Below are 19,199 nucleotides of genomic sequence, written 5' to 3'. Positions count from 1 at the left end.
CACCCCGGGCCACCATATGCCTCGTCTCTATGACACCATTTGTTTTCTCTTACAGCTATTTTCATCTGTTGTTAAACATTCCTCGGAGATGAGACCTTCTACCTTTATCCCCAGCCAAAACCCGCTGCTGGCTCCCTGGGTGGCACACGTCTGCCTCCCTCCCGGAACCGAGAGGCTGCAGCTGCATCACCGTGATCGGCTCCCCCTCTCCTTCCCTTTCTCCCCTCCACTCAGGGTTTTCTAGGAAGGCAATGCTCCTTCCAAACCATCACCAGTAAAGCCTGTGAGCGCTCACCAGCTCAAAAGCCGGGGCTGGCTCACCTGTGCAAAGCAGGGCTGTTACTTGAGGAAGCGTAAAATGAGAATGAGCCGCTAACCCACCTTGGAAACCTGCTCAAGATGCACTTGGATGGAGTAAGAACATCGAAGTTCTTTTGTTTGATCCAAAACTGGATTAAGGAGAGCCATTTTTGATCAAACACAGCCTGAAGGAGAAACACCATCTACAGCCTGGTATTTCCTTCAGTGAGGCAGGACAGACTTCTCCAAACCCAGAGATTTCAGCCCACCAGTTGCCACCTGGAAGAAAACTGACCCAGCCGAAGCTGCAATCCAGGCACAGCTGCCACAGGTGCCCACAGACTTCTCTGGAGTATCTGGAAGTGGTTACTTACTCAGCACCAGTGTCCCATGTCATTATCACTTCTCATGTGTAATGTGTCCTCTGTTGCCTGCTGCAGCGCTGGAGAAACCGAGACCATAAATGTCCCATCCCACCATTGAATGGCGTCAGGTTATGGGACTGACAGCTTATCCCTGTGAAGGAGCAGAAGCACCAGGACAGGCAGGGGAACCCCCACAACCTCACCAGAGCCGTCCGAGTCCCTGGCGGGGCTGCTCCCAAGGCTGTCACGGGGAGCCACCAGCCCCAGGTCAATGGCAGAGGCTGCCCATCAGCCCGCGGGGGCTCCCAGGGCAGGTGACCAGCACTGTAGTTTCTGCCTGCACTGATCAGCGCGGACGATGCATGTCTGTGCATCTGTCTGTCCATGGGACCACCCGCTCAGCCTCGCCGCCGGCTGGGCACAGGTACCTGGAGCGGCAGCAGCCTGGCGTGATCCAGCAATAGCTCTTTTCCACTATAACATTGAACCTAAGTTTTTTTCACAGCTATAGAGACCCGGGCTGGCTCCACAGCAACCAGCTCCATTCGAAGCCGCAGCCCAGCCGGGCTCTTCCCACGCCCCACATTTAACCCTTCCTAGGGATCGCTGCAAGGATTGACCATCCGGGCTCAGCACCAGCTGGGGGCACTTCAGACGGTATCCTGTTTTCTAGCACAGCTGTGCTCTAAAAGAGCCAGAAATGTGAAGGTGGAAGCTCTGCTGTACCTGAGCAGACATAAGGAGGGTTGTACCAAGTCTGTCTCAAACCCTTTTCATCCTTCCTCATCCCTAGCAGATGCACCAGATGATGCCTTCCGCATTGTGCTGTGGAAGGGGTTAGGCACAAGGGCGATCAGGCCGGCTGGACTGAGGGAACACTGCTCACATAGACGGGGACCCCAGAAATACTTCTCCATGCGCAATAGGGCCATGCCTTCAGAGGAAGAGTTTGCCTCAGCTGCAAATGTTAAATCACTGCTGGCCAGAAATTACTTTTAACAAGATCTTTTTGAATGTGCACCAGTTCACATAAAAAACCCCAAACATTTAACTTCATAACAAAGGAAGAGGTGGCCAGGAGATTAGGAAGTAAATCTCAGGACTACTTCTAATGCCTGTTGTTTTATGTACAGACTGCACTTCTTGTTGCTTTCCTGGCAGTCCAACAGGGAGGGAAAGAGCACTGAGGCAGCCCACAGACCTGCGTGGCCACCTACAAAGACAATAGCCTCCCCCCATGATGCTGGAAATCCCCGTTCCCCTTTCACGTCATTTGAAAAGTCATTGACGGCAGCTGCAGCCTCTTCCCAACGTTTTCTACTATCTGGTACCTCAGTGACTCAGCTTAAGCATTTCTTCTCCCAGATTTACTTATTTTTCCTCCCACAGAATGAGAATTTCTTGGTCGACCCAATCTTTGTATATCACATTGTCCTCTACGAGGGCAAAACGAAGTCAGGTTGTAGGGAATGTTCTCCATGCCTGGAGCAGCGAGCAGGGGAAGCACTGCCACTTTCACCACAGCTTTCTTGGACCCAGCCTTTTCACATCCCTGTTGGAGGCAAGCTGAAGTAAGTTTTGACACATCTGCCTTAAATCTTAAAGGAGCCCTGCAGCCAAAAGCTGTGAACTTCAGATTTAGGAGTTTTTCTGACAGAGAAGTAACAAACTGCCTGGAGAACATGCCTTCTCCTCTCCCCAGTGACAGCCTGCACCACAGATGATGGAAACTTCCCCCATCAGGAAAAAATGTAGTGACACTGGGAACGTGAGGCACCTCCTTCCTTCCCCTTCAGACATCCCACCAAACACTACCAAGTATGGCACTGAGAGCGCCCACTCCGATTTCCTCCTCATTTTTTGAGAGGAGAGGCGGAAGAGACCCACTCACTCCATGTTTAGACAAAGAAAGGCAATGCCTTTAGAAAGCGAGTTCCCTGTAGTCTTTCTTTGGACAAGGAAGTAAACAAATACTTGCATAACTAGTTTCAATGCTTTAATTGTGTCATTGCACAATAATTCATCCTTACACTAGGACGTGCATCATTAACTGTTAAGTTCCATTTTATACCCAGAAACACCTTTCGTGACTTGGAGAAAAGGGGACGAAAAATCAATACAAACAAGGTGTGTCAGAAAGTGGTATAAAATAAGATTTATTTGCAAATCATTTTGACAATAAGGAGACAAGTAGATCTGAGCTGTGCATTTTGGGAATTACATGTCAATTCCTTTGCCTTCTGAGATTTCCATTTGCATGCAATATGGGATACCTCTAGAATTCAAAATGAACTTTGAAGTGTCTTTTTTTTTTTTTCTGTTTGCCTTGCTGTGCTAAATAATTCCTTCCACAGGCACACTATGGGAGAGTCAAAGTCTTTGTAATGAGAAGCTGTCACAGGAAACGCATGAGGAAACAACCTTGGCTTAGAAAGAAGACTGTCACAGGAGAGCCGTTTCACATTTGTTTAACAGTGTTAAGCACTTCAAGATTCCCACAAGAAGTGCCTGGTGTTGCAAGTAAAACAAACAAACAAAAACCAACCCAAAACAAACAAAAAAACCCACACAACCAAAACCAAGAAAACCCCCAAACCCAACAAACACCAACATCTACCCCCAAGCCCCACAGCTACACTGAAACCTCAGATGTCTTTCCTACGTAAGAATGCACAGTACATCTGGTTATGACCTGAGTTCCCTCTCTTGGAAGCTAAAGAACTGTGTCTCATTTAAAAAATATAAGTTCAAGATTTAATAATAATTACTGTATATAAATGAATTCAGGACAAAGGCAATACAAAGTGAGAACTGATTTACCTTAGTGCCTGATTATGGGAGGCTAATCCCTAAATTATGGTTAGAGTCACAGCAGCTGAAGAGGAAGACAGCAGTAGCTTCAGAATACTTCTCCAATTTTTTTTCCACTCTTCTCCCTGACCTTGCTCTCTGTGTCTTTCAAAAAGCCAGGAAATGTCAACTCTGGAGTCATATTTTGAATTAGGTGAGATAGGAAGCATATTTTGAAAATGCTATATGATTAAATTATCTGAGCAGACCACATTAAGCATACCTTGTTCTAGTGGAAAGTCCAAAGGGAACACCATGAAACAGAAATAGTTACTCAGGAAATCAAGGCATCTGAACTAATCTATTTTCAATAAGAGTTCTAGTTAATATTTCTTTTTGTAACAAAAAGGGACTTTTTTCTTTTATGAAGCTCAAAATAATCCCAATATTTGACAATGGAAAAATGTTCTTCCTCTCCTATAGATATAATGCAAGATGTCTAGATGCCATTGTCACCAGTTCAAATAAGGCATTAATGAATGCATTAGATCATTCAAGTGTAAATAAACAGGTTATATACATAAAAATAAGCCCGAAAAATTAAAATAACCTTATAGCTGTAACAACTGTTGTATTAGTGACAGCCATTTCATTTAATTATTTAGGCAACAAAAATGGAGAAGATAATAGTCTTAGAGACATTATTTTATTTTGGTCTACTTTAGAAAGACTAAAACAAGATCCACCTGAAAGCTCTTCATCATCAGTCCACACCCTATCCCACCACGGGGGTCTCCCTACCCCTTCTGGGGAACCTAGTGCATCTTTATGGATTAAGTATACTTGGTCATTTCACATCAACCATTACTGAAATGATCCTGGGAGCAAGGTGAATCCAGGATTCTCTTCAAGCTGAATGCCCTAGGTAACATCAGACTGACTCCTGAACAAACTCAAAACCGAAGAAGTAAGAGATAAAGATTTCAGAACAAAGCTTGACAGAACAAACGTTGACAAACACTGCCCTCTTCAATCCCAACTAAGACATCTTCAGAGAGGAGCGAGAATTTACAGTTACCTCCAGTGCATATGCCCTCCCATTAGACAACGCCAAGGATTTACTCTTCTAAGCCATGTGTATCCCCGTATTTGTGGTGTCATCAAACATAAATACAATTAAACTGAGGTTTATTGTCTTCTATTTGGGCAACAGAGATGCACAGCAGCGATTAAGCTGCAGGTGCCAACATTCTGTATCAGCCCCTAGATTTCATGGTTTTAACAGTATTTTTGCAAGACAAAGTTTGCCACATCTCATTAAGATTCCAAAATCTGGAAAATCCCTACCCTGAAAGTCCACTATTTGCTGAGGAAGTATCAGATCTACTGAGAAAGTGAATTAGCTCTGAGCACACCATCTTTAATGACAACACTTTAAAAAGACCCCATGCGGTCTTACAAGTTTTGTTCTCTAACATATCCAGGTTTGAAACCTAGAAATGCTCAGGGGTTTTTAAGGAGAAGTCTTGTAGAAGTGATCCAGTTTTCAAATGTCATTAAAGGTTTTGGCAGAATAACGTTATATGAAATCTGTAATACACTTGCTAACATTTATAACCCAATATCTGTTATAAGAAGTATTATTGCATTTTAAGCGTAAAAATATAGGAGGTTCTATAAAGAAAATTAAAATAGCATTAATCTAATATTGATAGTCATATAAAATAACTCACAATTATGTAAGTTTCCATATTTAATTACACATTTAAAAATAAGTTATAAAAATAATTAAACTTCTTTAAAACCCCTAAGATATTTTGTTTTAGGAGTTTTTACTCATATCTACTGATTGTCTAGCATCGGCAACAGCTTCTGGTACTCGAACAGTCATATTATCCATCGATTTCTTCAAGCAGATTTGGCAGCCTAAACGTGATCTGTAGAGAAATACAACATTGTCATTAGTTCTAGCCAATCATATATGTAACAACATTTACCCCTTTATGCCTCCAACATTCAGTCATCCCAAACACACCATGATCTAGAAACAGCCACCCTTGTGCGTGGTCTTATTCAAGACCAGTAGTGAACTGCATGCATCAATGCAAAGATATAAGTGGCAATAATCATGATTCACACCAAGTAACAGAGTTCAGTACTTGGAAAGTTGTATACGGAGTACCTCCTACTTGCTGAGACAACACATAATAAGGGTGACTCTTCCAATGTCAATGGTTTGCTAATAGTTCAATTAACTGCAAGGAAGGACACTTAATCTCCGAAGGGAGACTTGGCAATTCTGAAGAGATAAAGGCAATGAATTTCAACGAAAACCTCAGAGAAAGCATAGCCAGGGTCTGAAGACACCCCAAAGTTTTGAAATTAAACAACTCAAGATTGGGTCATTAAACCAGAAAGGTAAGAGTGAAGAGACAAGAAACACAGGAAGGAGAAAATATTCATGGCAACCGAGTAGACACAATCTGTCATTTTTCTACCTATCATTCAGCATGAAAAAATCTTGTATATGAGGAATTAAAACAAAAAGATTTAGTACTACCACAAAATTCTGCAGACACCATAAGCCACTTCTGTTGCTGGGATATCTTTAATTCAGTGTCCATGCCTTGGTACTTAAGTATAGAATACTTAAATGTCAGCAAAGATGGGCAGTTCTGTGGCAGCAGTTGAATAATAATTTAATCAGTATAGGAACGTAGGCTGAGATATTATGAAAAATGGTACTACATTAGTATCTATACAGAACTCTTTCAAGCATACAGTGACCAACAGTTGTTAAAGCTCCCAATTCAGTACTACACAGGAAAATAATAGTTCTATGTAAATGACTGTATACATCAACTTCAAATTACTGGAATGGATGTATAAATACATCTATTACCAGAAGACTTAATCTCATGAATATGCATCCATAAGAATGGCTTTAGAAATGAGAACTATTAGGCAGATGTGATTTCTGATATTTATATGCAGCATTGCCTATAAGGCTTAATTTTGCTGAAGTGCCTGGTTTTCACTAAAGACCAACAGTAACTGCATACGTACTCTGCAGTGTGGCAATGGTGTCACTTCATGTGAAATAATGCCCTTTGTTTTGAGCCTGCTACACAGCAGTACAAAAAACTAAACAGCACTAAATAACACTGTGAGAAACAAACTACCATCTCCTATTCAAGTTCTTCCACAGCATTTACAATTTTATAGATATTTAACCAGACTCTGCCGCTCCTTAAAGCTGAAGAAGCTTGCCCCCCCCAGCAAAAGATGATTTATTCAACCCTGAGTGAAAGCTTTCCCCCTTTAACCGCTTCTAAAGGCCTTCCCTTCATTTCCTTTCATTCTACTAATTAAAAAAACAAAACAAAACAAACAAACACAACAGAAAAACAAACCCCAAACCAGGAAGTCAGAGTTGCCCAAGTAAAAAGATATGGTGAACCCCCATTTTTGGGATTTTCTGTTTTCTTACTTGTTCCCTGTTTCTACCTAATATTGCCAATGTTTCATTTACCTTTTAAACCACCGAACCTTAATTCCTGGAAAGACACTACCTAGCTCAAGGCCTATTTCAAGTACGCAAAGTTGCCACTGTTCTACCCACCTCTCCATGTGCATTTACCTGTACCTTTTAACACCAAATTTTGTTTCCTGTCACTCAGCGGCACAAGATTCTTGTGCATGTCTTCACTGACAGTTTTTGATTTTACCACACTAAGTAACATAAACAATTACTTATCCTTTTCAGAAAGTTTGCTCTTAACCCATTGCAATTCAAAAATTAGTAAAGAATTTCTGGACCAAAGCAAGCCACGTGAACTATAAGATCTTTCTTCATGCTCAGTGACTCATTTGTAGTTTCCATATCTGTTACTTCCTTCTACAAAAGCTCTGTTGAATTCTTTCCTTACCAGCCCATAGACATATGATTAATGTGTCCAGTATGGAATCAGACTCGCTGTTCTCCAGTTCCAATGAATTCGTTTTAAAAGTTGGGTTGCTACCTTCCATTCCTTTGATGTGGGAGCAGTTTTAAACCAACTAATTAAGCCTTACAGAAAGTAGTTCAGAAGTGTCATTTTGAATTCCTGTAGAACTCCTGGGTGAACACTACCTAGTCATTACCATTTGTTACTACTCATTTTACTTATTTGCGGTTTGAGATACTCCAGGAAGTGCTCTGCAAAAAAACCTTCTGGTGTATGGACATCCTGTAACATCTCTAGAGACAACAATGCAAGAGAAACTTTGCTTTTATGTTATCTTTTTATATTTTAAGTGCACCTTCTACATCGCCAATTGGCTCTTCATGCAGACAAGTTTCCTGCTTCTGATAAGTTAGAAACAAAAATATTTTTCTACTTTTAAGCAAGCTGTTTCTCAGCTTATTTTTTTTCCTTCAGTATTCTTTTTAAACATTTAACTTGCAAGGGTTTGCATCCCCCCTATCTTACTAATTTTAATAATCTCTACCATTCTGCAATTTCGGTTTTAGCTTTTCTAATTAGTCCCTTATTTTAAAAAACATTAGATTTCATGGTAGCTGCTGGTTGAAGCCTTCCCAGGTCCAGAGAGCCACTGACAAGAAAAAGCTTTTAACCAGTAGTGCATCTCCATTACACAAGTTTGTATCAGCACAGGAGTTCAGGTAACCTATAGCAAGTATCAGTCACTCAAAGCTCTGTCTTCCATAAAAGTCACCCTCTCACACACGAGAGATGCTTGGCCATAGGAAGAACACATGATGTTAGAAAAACCTGATAGATATAACAAGCATTGGTCTTCAGAGGGTCTAAAACTTAATTGGGTCTGAAGAACTTGGAGAGAAAATAATAAAAGTATTTAAACAGAGGTCTGGCTTCCTACTATTTTTCAGTTCTTCAGTAAAAACTCCTTGCTTTAAACCTTTAACTAAGAAGATAGACAAAGAAAAACATTTTCTATTAGATCACTGGCCTCCAGAGCTATTTAGGAATCGGTTTGGCCCAGAACATAAAAGTTACTCTTAGGAGAATTATGGCAGATGGTAAGAGTAAAGTAAATTCACACTTAATAGGCTTTACAATGATTTCAGGGAGACAAGAAAAAGAATAAACCAGAAGAAGCTGAAACAAGTTTCTCACAGCTTGACTTCTTTGCCTTCACAACCTCCCAGAAAAGTTAAGATTTGGCTGAAGTGAGAAAAAATGTACTCTCATGTAGTAACATTACTGGTGTAACGAGATAAAATGAGTTAATTCAGAGTACTTCTCTGCAGAGACATAAAAAACCCTATGTTATACAGGCCAGGTATAAAGCCCTCTGACATCACTGGAAAGATTCTCAAAAACTTCAACAAGCAGTTCTATTGAAGCATGAAGCGAAGGACTTACAAACCCCCTGTAAGGCACAGCTGCCTACTGTTCATGTGGGTATGCTCTATGATACAAGGCTATGTGTACACCAGCAACTAGTGCAGCCCACTAGGAATGGGGCTGTGATGAGGATGTGACACCCTAATTACGAGGCGTGTGATGGTGGGGAAGATGTAGAACAGAGGGTTACTGTAGACTACTGCTAGTCTAATCCTATGCGTTCAAATATCCATTAGCAATTACAGCACACTTTGGGACTAGCTTCATGCTAAAGGGAATCTGGCTTGTACATACCAAGAGCACTCTGACATGAGTCAAGGCATGACAAGTTGGGGATGCTACCATGTGGGACACTGTTTATCCTAAAGAAGGCTCAGGGAGATGATCTTATCAATGAACATAAATACCAGAGAGGTTGTGGAGTCTCCATCCTTGGAGATATTCAAAAGCCATCTGGACATGGTCCTGGGAATCAGCTCTAGGTGGCCCTGCTTGAGCAAGCGGTTGGACCAGATGACCTCAAGAGGTCCCCTGCAACCTCAACCCTTCTGTGATTCTGTGAAAAGAAGATCTGGCCAAAACTAAAATACTACTGTAAACAGAGTCACACAATACATTAACTAGCTACAGACTAATAGAGACAGAAAACAGAAGGGAAGGGAAACAAAAACAAGAAAATTCACACACAAGAGCAGCAACAAAGTTTTTGTTGAAAGAACTGGGTTTTTGTCAGTATCTGACACTTCTGCATCAGATACCCCTGAAGAGCAAGTACTGGCAACTGCCACTCTCCAGTTACAAAAAACAGTACTGACATCTTTTTAATATGAATTCAGATAAACAATATTTAAACTCGGCAGCCTCATTTGCATAACAGAATCCAGCTATTCATTAAAAGCTGATTTAGGCATTCTAAGAATACTGGACTGCCCCAACTGCAAATCCTTCTTTCCATTCTTTGACATAGTGAAGTGTTATGTTGCCTTACGTTTCTGTGAGGCCATATGCCAGGTCCAGCATGTCCATCTCTTCATCAGTAATTGCATCTAGTTTCTCAAATATGTGGTCTTCAAAGATTAAGTGACAAGTCGAACAGGCTAGTGTTCCTTCACATGCACCTAAAGAAAAATAAAAATCAAGGTGAACAGAAAATCCAAGTTTCAAATTACATCAGAACTTCAGAAGAAATCCTTCATAAACAAGTGTTTGTCTCGTACAAGAAGTATCTCTGTTGATTAGTAAAATTAATGTTTCATATATTCCCACATTCACATATCTACTCTGCATACAACTGTCAATAGTGTTCCTACAACATTAAGATTTACTTGAACGCTGTAGTTAGTGAAAATACTCAACTAATTCCCTTTCTACCATTTAAAGAGAGAAACGCTTTCTACTATAAGAATGCAAAAGCAGACAGTGCTGTCAATCAACACTACTTAATTTATTTCCAAGGTTGATCCTTCTATCCCTCTCTTTCCCATGGCTTTGAAAAGGTTTCCTCAAGCAGTTCAACGGAAGACACCTGCTATGCAAAAAAATTCCTCAGAAGTACAGGAAGGTGGGATTTTATACTTGATATTTCTTCTGACTCAATAAAACTTTAATTCACAGCAAAGGTCAGGCTAGAGTTCTCTGTTGAAGAGGCCTACGCATATTACTAGGCAATCCAGACCGAGCCAAGGATTTAATAATTTGCTAGGGTTGAACAGAACAAGCATCAACTACACCTACCTGCTGGAGCAACTAGGTCACAGCACAGTAAAAGTTTTAATACTACCAAATTTGTCTGTCACTGTATAGGGCTGACACAGAGTTCTCCACTCTGTTGAAAGCGAAGCATGCAACTTCAAGAGGAGGAGAAAGCGGAACTCTTCATACTTGTGTGGAGATTGGGGTTGGGGCACACAAACCCCTACCTCTGATTTAAATTGGTAAGAGAGAAGAAGGTAAGACAGTAGCTGAGTTCCATTTGTTTACTTATTTCCAGGGAAAGCAAAACCAAGAGTATTGTGACCACATCACCTTTGTACTCGTATGGAAACAAAAGGAAGCAAGGCTGCCCCTATAACCACTACTATGAAAACGGTGTGATTCATCATGAGACCACAAGACCCATACAGAAAACACCGTGCTGCTACATTCAGTAACAGTATCAAAAGCACATACTCAAGGTGAGCATGGCACGCCTTCAAGTACGTACAAATGCACGTGAAAAAGTAGAGTTTAAATAAAGTGCCAAATAATGTAAAACTGTCGTACCAGTAGCTTAAGTGTTTTAACGTTGGGGGAGAAGCAGAAAGAAACCCCCACAAGCAAATAACACAAAACCCACTGACCAGTCTATTTGAAGAGTGGAAGGTCTCTCTGCAACCGTAAAGCTGGCAGTAGCAAACAAATTGAGTGCAGCGGAATCATTCAACAGTTTTGTAAATCTTTGCACAAAGGTATTTCTATTACTGCACATGGGACGCCCTCTAGCGACAGATGTAGGCAAGATCTAGATATTCCATTTTTCCCCCTCATTACGTTTTTCTAAACGGAGAACATAACGTTTTTACATTATTTACACTACATTATTTCTCTGACCTAGTATGATGTTTCATTAGAAAATTATTATTGAAATAGGCCAGCATATGTTATAATTGAAGATCATTACAGCATCTCCAATTTTTAGTTTGGCTTCAATTTGAGAGCATTTTTTCCCCCCACTTTAACACAATGCTTTAACATAGCTGATATTTACACAAGCTGAGTAATATTTACTGTAGAATACAAGCAGACTAGCCATAAGCCTATATATCACATTAATATGTGATACAAAGCTAGTTATCCCAATGCATCACAGATTTTTAAGAGAATATTCTACTTCCCCAAATGTATGCAACTCTAGACATAAGAGATGCCTCAGACATAAGCCTGAGATTTAAAAATCTTACCAAAGATTTTATTACCATCAGTGAAATTTATTTGCATTTAAATAAAATACGCCTCAGATTTCAAACTGTGCTACACTAGCGTACTTTTCTTTTTTCTCCCATTGCTCTATGTTATGCGTTCATCCATACAAACTGTACTTCTGCTTCCTGCTTCAGTTTGTACTATTAATTCTTAGGCTCATGTTAATGTAAATATCTGTCCTGAGGTATTTAACCGCCATTACAAAATACTACTGCTTTGCATGGGCAGAATCCTACAACTTCAATGGAACCTACTATGGAAAGTTCAAAAGTTTGAAGGAATAGGAAGGTGTCATAACTTCGACCAAGTTAGAATTTCACTAGGGCATTGGCCTCCTTTGCCCCAACCCTTTAATAAGAATTAAACATTTTCCTCCTCCCTGCTAACTGACATGGATTTGTTTATTTCTTTCACTTAGCACTCAAATGTTACAGCAATTTGTGCTACAAAAAGTGATAATAAATTGAGACCGTATGGCAAAAGAGAATTAACCAGACACTGTTACAAGTACACCAGTTTTGTGTTGTCTCCAGAACCTTTTGGCTCAGAAGAGTCTGGAGGTGGCATCTTTCAGATTCCACCTTGACAGCACTCTGTCCACATTCCCCTCCTCCTTTAACAGTCAAATCAAATATTTTTCTGGAACCTCACCCAAATTATTCTATGCACCTGCAGGAAAAAATGGGGAGAAAATTCAAATAAAGTACAGCTAGGTTTTATAAATAAATTATAAATCAATACTTATTTATGATTAGACTCAATGATATTAAGGGTCTTTTCCAACATAAATGATTCTATGATTCTATAAATATTTACGAATAAAGTGTCAATAGAATATAATTTCTAGACATTGAATACAGAACTCGGTGAATCTACTTACCAAAACCATCTATGTCTAGATTATTATCAACAACAACATCCAGCAGTGAATCCCCAGGTTTTCCTTTGGCTGTTAGTTTGTCACCATCACGATTTATGAAATGAACAGTTATTTTATCTTCTGAGCTGAAAAAGAAAAGTATATAATGGAATCAAAGAAAAAATTCTAGAATTTTTTACATCTTTAAAACTGATTGAATACTACTAAACCAGTAACCACTATCAACTCTAAGAATACAGAAACCTAATTTACTGGCTTTTAGAAACTGTAACAGGTACAGGCATTTACTGCTGTACACTGAACAGAGAGACATGAAAAAATAAGAAGACTTGGGTTTGCATTTTAACCCTAGACAAAAGATACAGGATCCTGATGTTTTGCCTTTCACTGAAGAGAGTTAGACCTATTTTAATTTTAGGCGTAATATTTGTATTTTTATCAAATAAAAGAGCTTATTTTAAATACTTCTCTTCGCACCTTTCTGCGGACTCTTGCTTTGGATTTATGAAATTTTAATTGTTCTTGTCATTATCATTTAAGACAAATTTTAAATTTCCCCATTTCTGCTTAGCATTCAAGGCATTTCATTTTATTAGTTCCAAAATTTAGTTCTCCTCTCCTCCCAAAAATAGAAATTCTCCAAAAGCATTCTGCTTTTTTCAAGCACAGATTCTGTTAGGATTTCACCTTGTAAATAATAATTCCAGTGAAGTTCAAAGTTTTGACATTGGTTTCAAAGAAAGAAGGCTTTGTATTTTCCCACTTTGCTTTTCAGACAATTATATTTAAGAAAAAATTCTCTTGCAGTCTGCATAACAATGTCTTGAGACTAAAGCTTTTAATATGGAAAATAATAGAGGGTTTTTGTGTTCCGTATTATGTCATTTCACATGCAAATTAAAGGAAAGCTTTTAAAATACTAACAAATAAAGCAGTTTGTTTGTTTGTTTTTAAACAAACTATTTTCTTTCCTATGGTAAGTGATCAAAACAAGAAAAACTCGTTGGATGGACAGTGAAGAAACCTGCCAAGAGATGAGAGATACAAATAGAACAACTGAAATCCAATGCAAAAATTCTATGTTTCAACATGAAATCCACATTTAACAACAGCATTTTTAATATTACCTTTAATCTTTTTAGTAACTGTGGGCCTTGAGTGATCTATCATATGGAAAACATACAAGCTAGAAAAATCAAGTCACCCCCTGTAAAACTCTAATCTGTAGAGATGAATATTGAAGCAAAAATTTGGAAGTGGCTATACTGAAAGATCAGTAAACAGGTTATTTTTGGAACTGGCTGTAAAAGAAAATGTGTTTTTAGCAATCTGAGTCCTAGCTTGTTTTGAAAAACAACAAATGTTTGTTGTTCTAGACTTAATATACTTGCCACAACTGTAAGCTCAGTCAGCTGCAGTACACACTGTGATTCATTATGATGTCATGTTCAATTCTTGTCATACCATCCCTCAGTCCATTCTCCAGAAGGCAGCCACAAGCTGTTATTAACTATAAATTGATTCCAAAATTATAATCGATAATGAAGGGCTGACCTTGCTGACCTGCAGAATGCAACTGAAGCATGCACGATAATAAGATCCAACAATCTTAAAGATATATCTTTACAAAATGTAATTAATGCTGCAGTCACCTGTGATATCAAAGGACCACCTCCAGCAAACCATTCTGTGGGGGTTTAATTTAGCGCTCCACTCTCCTTTTTGCTCCTCTGCTGTGCTAACACCTCCCACAGCACAACCAAGGAAACAAGAACCCACTTCTTAGATATAATAGTACAAAATTCACCACCTTCACTAGTATTTTAAGACTGATGGGTTTAGGTTGTGTCTGGAAAGGTATAGGTTCATATTCTGACAGCCAAAGTAAACCACTGACACTGTAATTTCAAACTGCTTCAAAAAGCCCTTCTGGAGCTCAGCTAAATGCACTCTCATTTACTGAAATATTTCTGTCAACATGACAGATGCAACCCTGACAGAAGACACAATGCAAGATGTACTTGCATTTACGGGCATACTCTGCCCAAGGTACAGACATGGCAAGTACTAAATATTGTTCCATATCCAAAACATACCCTTCACTCTATTATAGGATGAGGTGATCAAAAGTTATGTGGACCAAACAGCAAGCTGTTTGGCCATCCATTGGATCACTGAAACCCTTGTGAAAGACAAGTCAACTCCCTCCCAGTTTTCAAAACACACCTGCAACTGTCTGCACCTGTGATTATACTTTAATCTGTCATGAGAAGAACGGTCCTGCCCTCCCTTCTTTGTTCCTTCTATCTCCAGCACTCACACATGCAGTAAACTAGGTCTGGAAACAAAACCAGCTGGAACTCAATCTTCACAGGTCAATGGCCATGTGAATGTCAGAACCGGTACACAGTCAGATTGGCCCATTACACAATTGTTTTAAACTGATGTAATTAACTGCAACTTTATGATGCAATAACACAATCTAAGCTTAATGATCAGCTTCAAACAATCTCTTTCTAATGTAAAAGTGTGGCTTTGGGTGATCCCCACTCCAAATTGCCCTGCCATCATCTCATCCTTACACCGGTATTACCACAAACCAACTCATTTTGCTAATCTGGATGAAAGTCAACCATAAAAACCAAAGTAGTCCCAGCTGAATTGGCAAAACTGTTGCAAGTGACACTGCCCACAACAAAAATGAGGAAACAGGAGTTGGATCCCCTTTTCAGTAATAACAACCTTACAGTAGCTTCAGCCAGTTGTGGAACTGCACTGTGGCTGTGCTGCCTAACCAGCATGGCATGCAGAAAGGGGACAAAACAAAGCACCGCCACTAGGTCACTGATTTTTGTTAAAGATTGCTACAGTGATTAATCTTTTATATGGGACCTAATCGACCCTGGTTGATAACTGAAACTAAAATTTATTTATTTGTAATAACATTAGATATAGCCTTCTTAAGTCTTCCAGTAGGATCTGTTTTTCTGCTATTGCCATCTTAACTACTCTTCACATAGCCAAAATATTTAATTAAAAAAAAAAAATCACTGAGGCTTTATTGTGCATGAGCCTGAGTGGTTAAGATACTTTCAGAAGCATGGGTACATAAGAATCATTCTAGTCACACATTCAAAACACATACTGCCCAGATCTTTTCAATGACTGGGAGATACCATTAAAAAAATAATGACAATTACACCTGCACGAAACAATGTTTAGGTTTTATAAATTTCAAGTAAGGTAGCTTTTGTCTACTCAGACATTGTTTGCATGAAGAAAAAAAAGAAATAAACACCACCATACTGTGAACTAGTCACAGGCAATTAACATGAAACGCATGCCAGGTCAATGCAAGCATAAATAGCCTCAGGATTATCAGGAAGAACAGTGCACATTTTGTGTAATCTGCATAAAGCATAAATATCGCAATTCATGCACAGATGAACCCTTTCTACCAGATGTAAAATACAATTAATTTCTTCATATGGTTGCCAGAGTACTATCAGCTTTTTTATCAAGCTTCTCTAGGATACTCTAAATTAAGCAGACTGCAAACGCACAGAAGAGCACCAGAGAAATGTAAACGCTGTTCATTGTCCCTCCTACGCAAAAAAGGGTAAGTACTGCAACAATCCTGACAGCTACCTCTTCCCCCTTAAAAGAAGCATCCTTTTGAATCTTCAGCTAATACTTTCAAGTTAAGAATCACCTCTTGCATTCCTCAAAACAAAACATAAAGATGTTTTGTAGCCTGGTGTTGCACGTGGTGAGACCAACTCTATTTCCAATTCTTTTATTAAATGGTACATCTAACAGCCCTACTTGAAAAGCTCCATGAACAAAACTACTGTACAGGCCTCAATTAAAATCCAGAAGTTATAAATCTGAACTAATCTTTAAAACATACAGTAATTATGTCGTGCACCAAAAATATTGTACAGCTACCTAAATGGCTTTAAAAGAATTCTGATATAACCACTGTTCACCACCAAATGAAAAGGGAGGATAACGGATAAAAATGGAGCAAGAGAAAGAATGAAATGGAAATGAAAACAACACCTTCATCACAACCCATGAGAACCTCTACTCACAAGAATCATGTCAGCTGGTTTAGATAGCTAGCTCTTCATCCCCTAGACACAAATACAGCTTATTTTACTATTACAAACAATGATGTATCTTTTTACTGGACTAACACTGATTATATAAAGTTTAGGAATGGTGTCTCAAATAGCACGATGTCTAGAAAACAACTTGCACATAAATGGAGAAAACACTAATATATGAAAGACACAAGGATTTTCTTTTTCTCCCAACTCACTCAGCCAGGTTATCATGTGGAGTATATAAACAATACATTTGAAGTACTTGTTTGTGAGCTTTTTTGCTGGTATGCTTGCGCAATGAATGTGAATAAATTCCAATCTGTGTTCAGTCTGTTTGTGAAATACCTGCGGGATTACAGGTCTTACATTACTATTAGGTAAGGAAGTGTTTTCCCTTTTCAGTATTCTTTTTCCTCACGTTTTTACCCTGTTCAGTAATTTTAATAACTTTTTAAAAATTGACAATACTTTACAAAGATCTTTTGACTTTTTGAATTAAAAACTGCTATTCAGGAACCTCAAAATAACCGATGGTCAGGGCACCCACTCAGTGGGTACTTATTTTTAAGACAGTCAGCAGGGTCACTCAGAGAAAAGATCTAAACTAGCAACTTACCTATTTCATATGGGAATCCTTGACTAAAAAGTTAGTTTGTCTCTCCATATTAAAAGTACCTGCTGTAAAAGAACCTCTAAAGGAAAGTTTAAAAGCAAACTATTGAAACAGGGTTGATGGCAAGGGCACTAACCCTGTGGAAACAGGCCAGGCAACACCCCTGATGTTGGGCAGATGACTGCAGGTCTTGTTCCAAGTCAAAGAAACTTCTCTGGCAACCAAGTAAATTAGGCTTTTAAAACTTCTGTATTTTAAATACTGGAAGTCAACTGTAGGCTCTGACCTATCTTCAAGCATACAAGCTGCAATCCAGAAGGCCATGCATAAACACAGTCTTTGACTACATGCGCTGTTGCAAAATCTATAGTTGTGGGCTGTGGAATATTAAACGTCTACAGACATAATGCATTTTTAAACGCCTACTCATGCACACTGGTGAGGAGAGGAGGGGTTCTGCACATTCGGATGCACAAGTGCTCTTCAGTTAGGAAAAACTATACCAAAGGCAGAAGAGACCTTCAGTATTGGGCTCTCTCTGATACGTGCTGTACTTCTACCACAAGCCTAGACAGACTTTCACCAAAAAAGTTTAAAAAAAAAAAAAGCAAGCGCTGCATTGCATGAAAATGCAACATTGATAAGGTCACAACCTTTCACAAAACTCGTCTGAACATTAGGAACCCTAGTCTAACTTTTCATAACATTATCAGCTCTCCAACGGGGCCCCAGATCACGCAGGCCCTAGGGTTTAACCAGTCCGGTGGGTCGGTGCGGTGCCTACCCTGGGCCGACCCACAGCCCCCGGCACAGGCCTGCGGGCCACCGCTCGCCCTACCAACACCACGGGGGGAGGCGGATGGACGGTCCCCCGGCCGAGCACTTCACTGCCACGGCAGCCGGAAGCAGGACGGCCAGAGCCGGGGCGCACCGCGGCCCTCAGGGGCCGAGGAGACGGCCGGGACCTGCCCCGAGCGGGACGGGGCACAGCCGGGAACCGAGCGGCAGCGGGAAGGTCACGCAGCGCCGTCCCGGCCTGGCCGTGCCACAGGCGGCCGTTGGCCCCAGGTGCCCTCAGCGCCGAGGCCCAGGCTGCGGCCCAGCTCGTCCCAGCGCTGCCGCGGCGGGAAGGCGGCCGCCGACGTGAGGAGCCCGCCCGGCGCCTCACGGCTCCAAGCTTCTTACCTGAGCGCCGCCCGGGCAGAGAGGCTGAACAGTCGGGTTGCCCTCAGGGCAGCGGCGGGGGGGCTGCCGCAGCCCGGCCTCATCCCGGCCGCCGGCGAGGCGGAGAAGAGCCAGCGGCGGGAGGAAGTGGCGGCGGCCCGGAGAAGCCGGGCCGGCGCCGGGGCAGCCATAGCGGCGGCAGGACGGGAGTGCGCGGCCTCCGCGCCGGCACAGGGGCAAAGTCCCACCGCTTACGCCTCCGGCGCGAGTCGCGGCGATTCTCGCAGCCGTCTACGCAGCGCGCTTCCCACCCCCTTTTGGCGGCGGTGAGAGGGTGACTGCGCGCGGGGTTACGCAAAGTGCGCAGCCATGCGCTGAGGGAGGGGGCAGGGCCGTACGGAAAAGGCGCAGGGCGCCGCACGGCTGGGGAGCTGCCGCCGTCTTTCCGTCAGCTTCCCTCCTGCTGCCTCAGGCCGCACCGCAGGCTGGTGAAAGCTCTCTAGTTCCTAAATCCAAGCCCTAGCCCTAGTTTTCCCGGGAAGGTGGTCCCGTGGAGCCCGACATGTCCTCCCCGGTTGGGTCTGTGAGGGAATTCTTGTCACGGCTCAGGTCAAGGTGAGGCCTCAGTGCTGCCTAGGCCCCCGT

The 19,199-nt window shown here is 41.2% G+C and overlaps 1 protein-coding gene across 1 annotated transcript; it reads right to left on the bottom strand.

The window, feature by feature from the left end:
• Positions 1 to 2,805: 2,805 nt before the first annotated feature.
• Positions 2,806 to 18,887, bottom strand: FDX1 (ferredoxin 1). The gene is made up of 4 exons (XM_054216990.1): positions 18,576 to 18,887; positions 12,669 to 12,793; positions 9,816 to 9,945; positions 2,806 to 5,392 (listed from the first exon to the last, which is right to left on the bottom strand). Exons 1-4 carry the CDS (start codon positions 18,743 to 18,745, stop codon positions 5,278 to 5,280), a joined length of 540 nt encoding a protein of 179 aa, XP_054072965.1. The 5' UTR covers positions 18,746 to 18,887; the 3' UTR covers positions 2,806 to 5,277.
• Between the last annotated feature and the right edge of the window lie 312 nt (positions 18,888 to 19,199).

The sequence above is a fragment of the Rissa tridactyla genome, chromosome 1 (assembly GCF_028500815.1).
Source record: "Rissa tridactyla isolate bRisTri1 chromosome 1, bRisTri1.patW.cur.20221130, whole genome shotgun sequence".
Classification (NCBI taxonomy): Eukaryota; Metazoa; Chordata; class Aves; order Charadriiformes; family Laridae; genus Rissa; species Rissa tridactyla.
The sequence above is the reverse complement of the archived record's forward strand: the minus strand, read 5'-3'. Positions and strand labels throughout refer to the sequence as shown.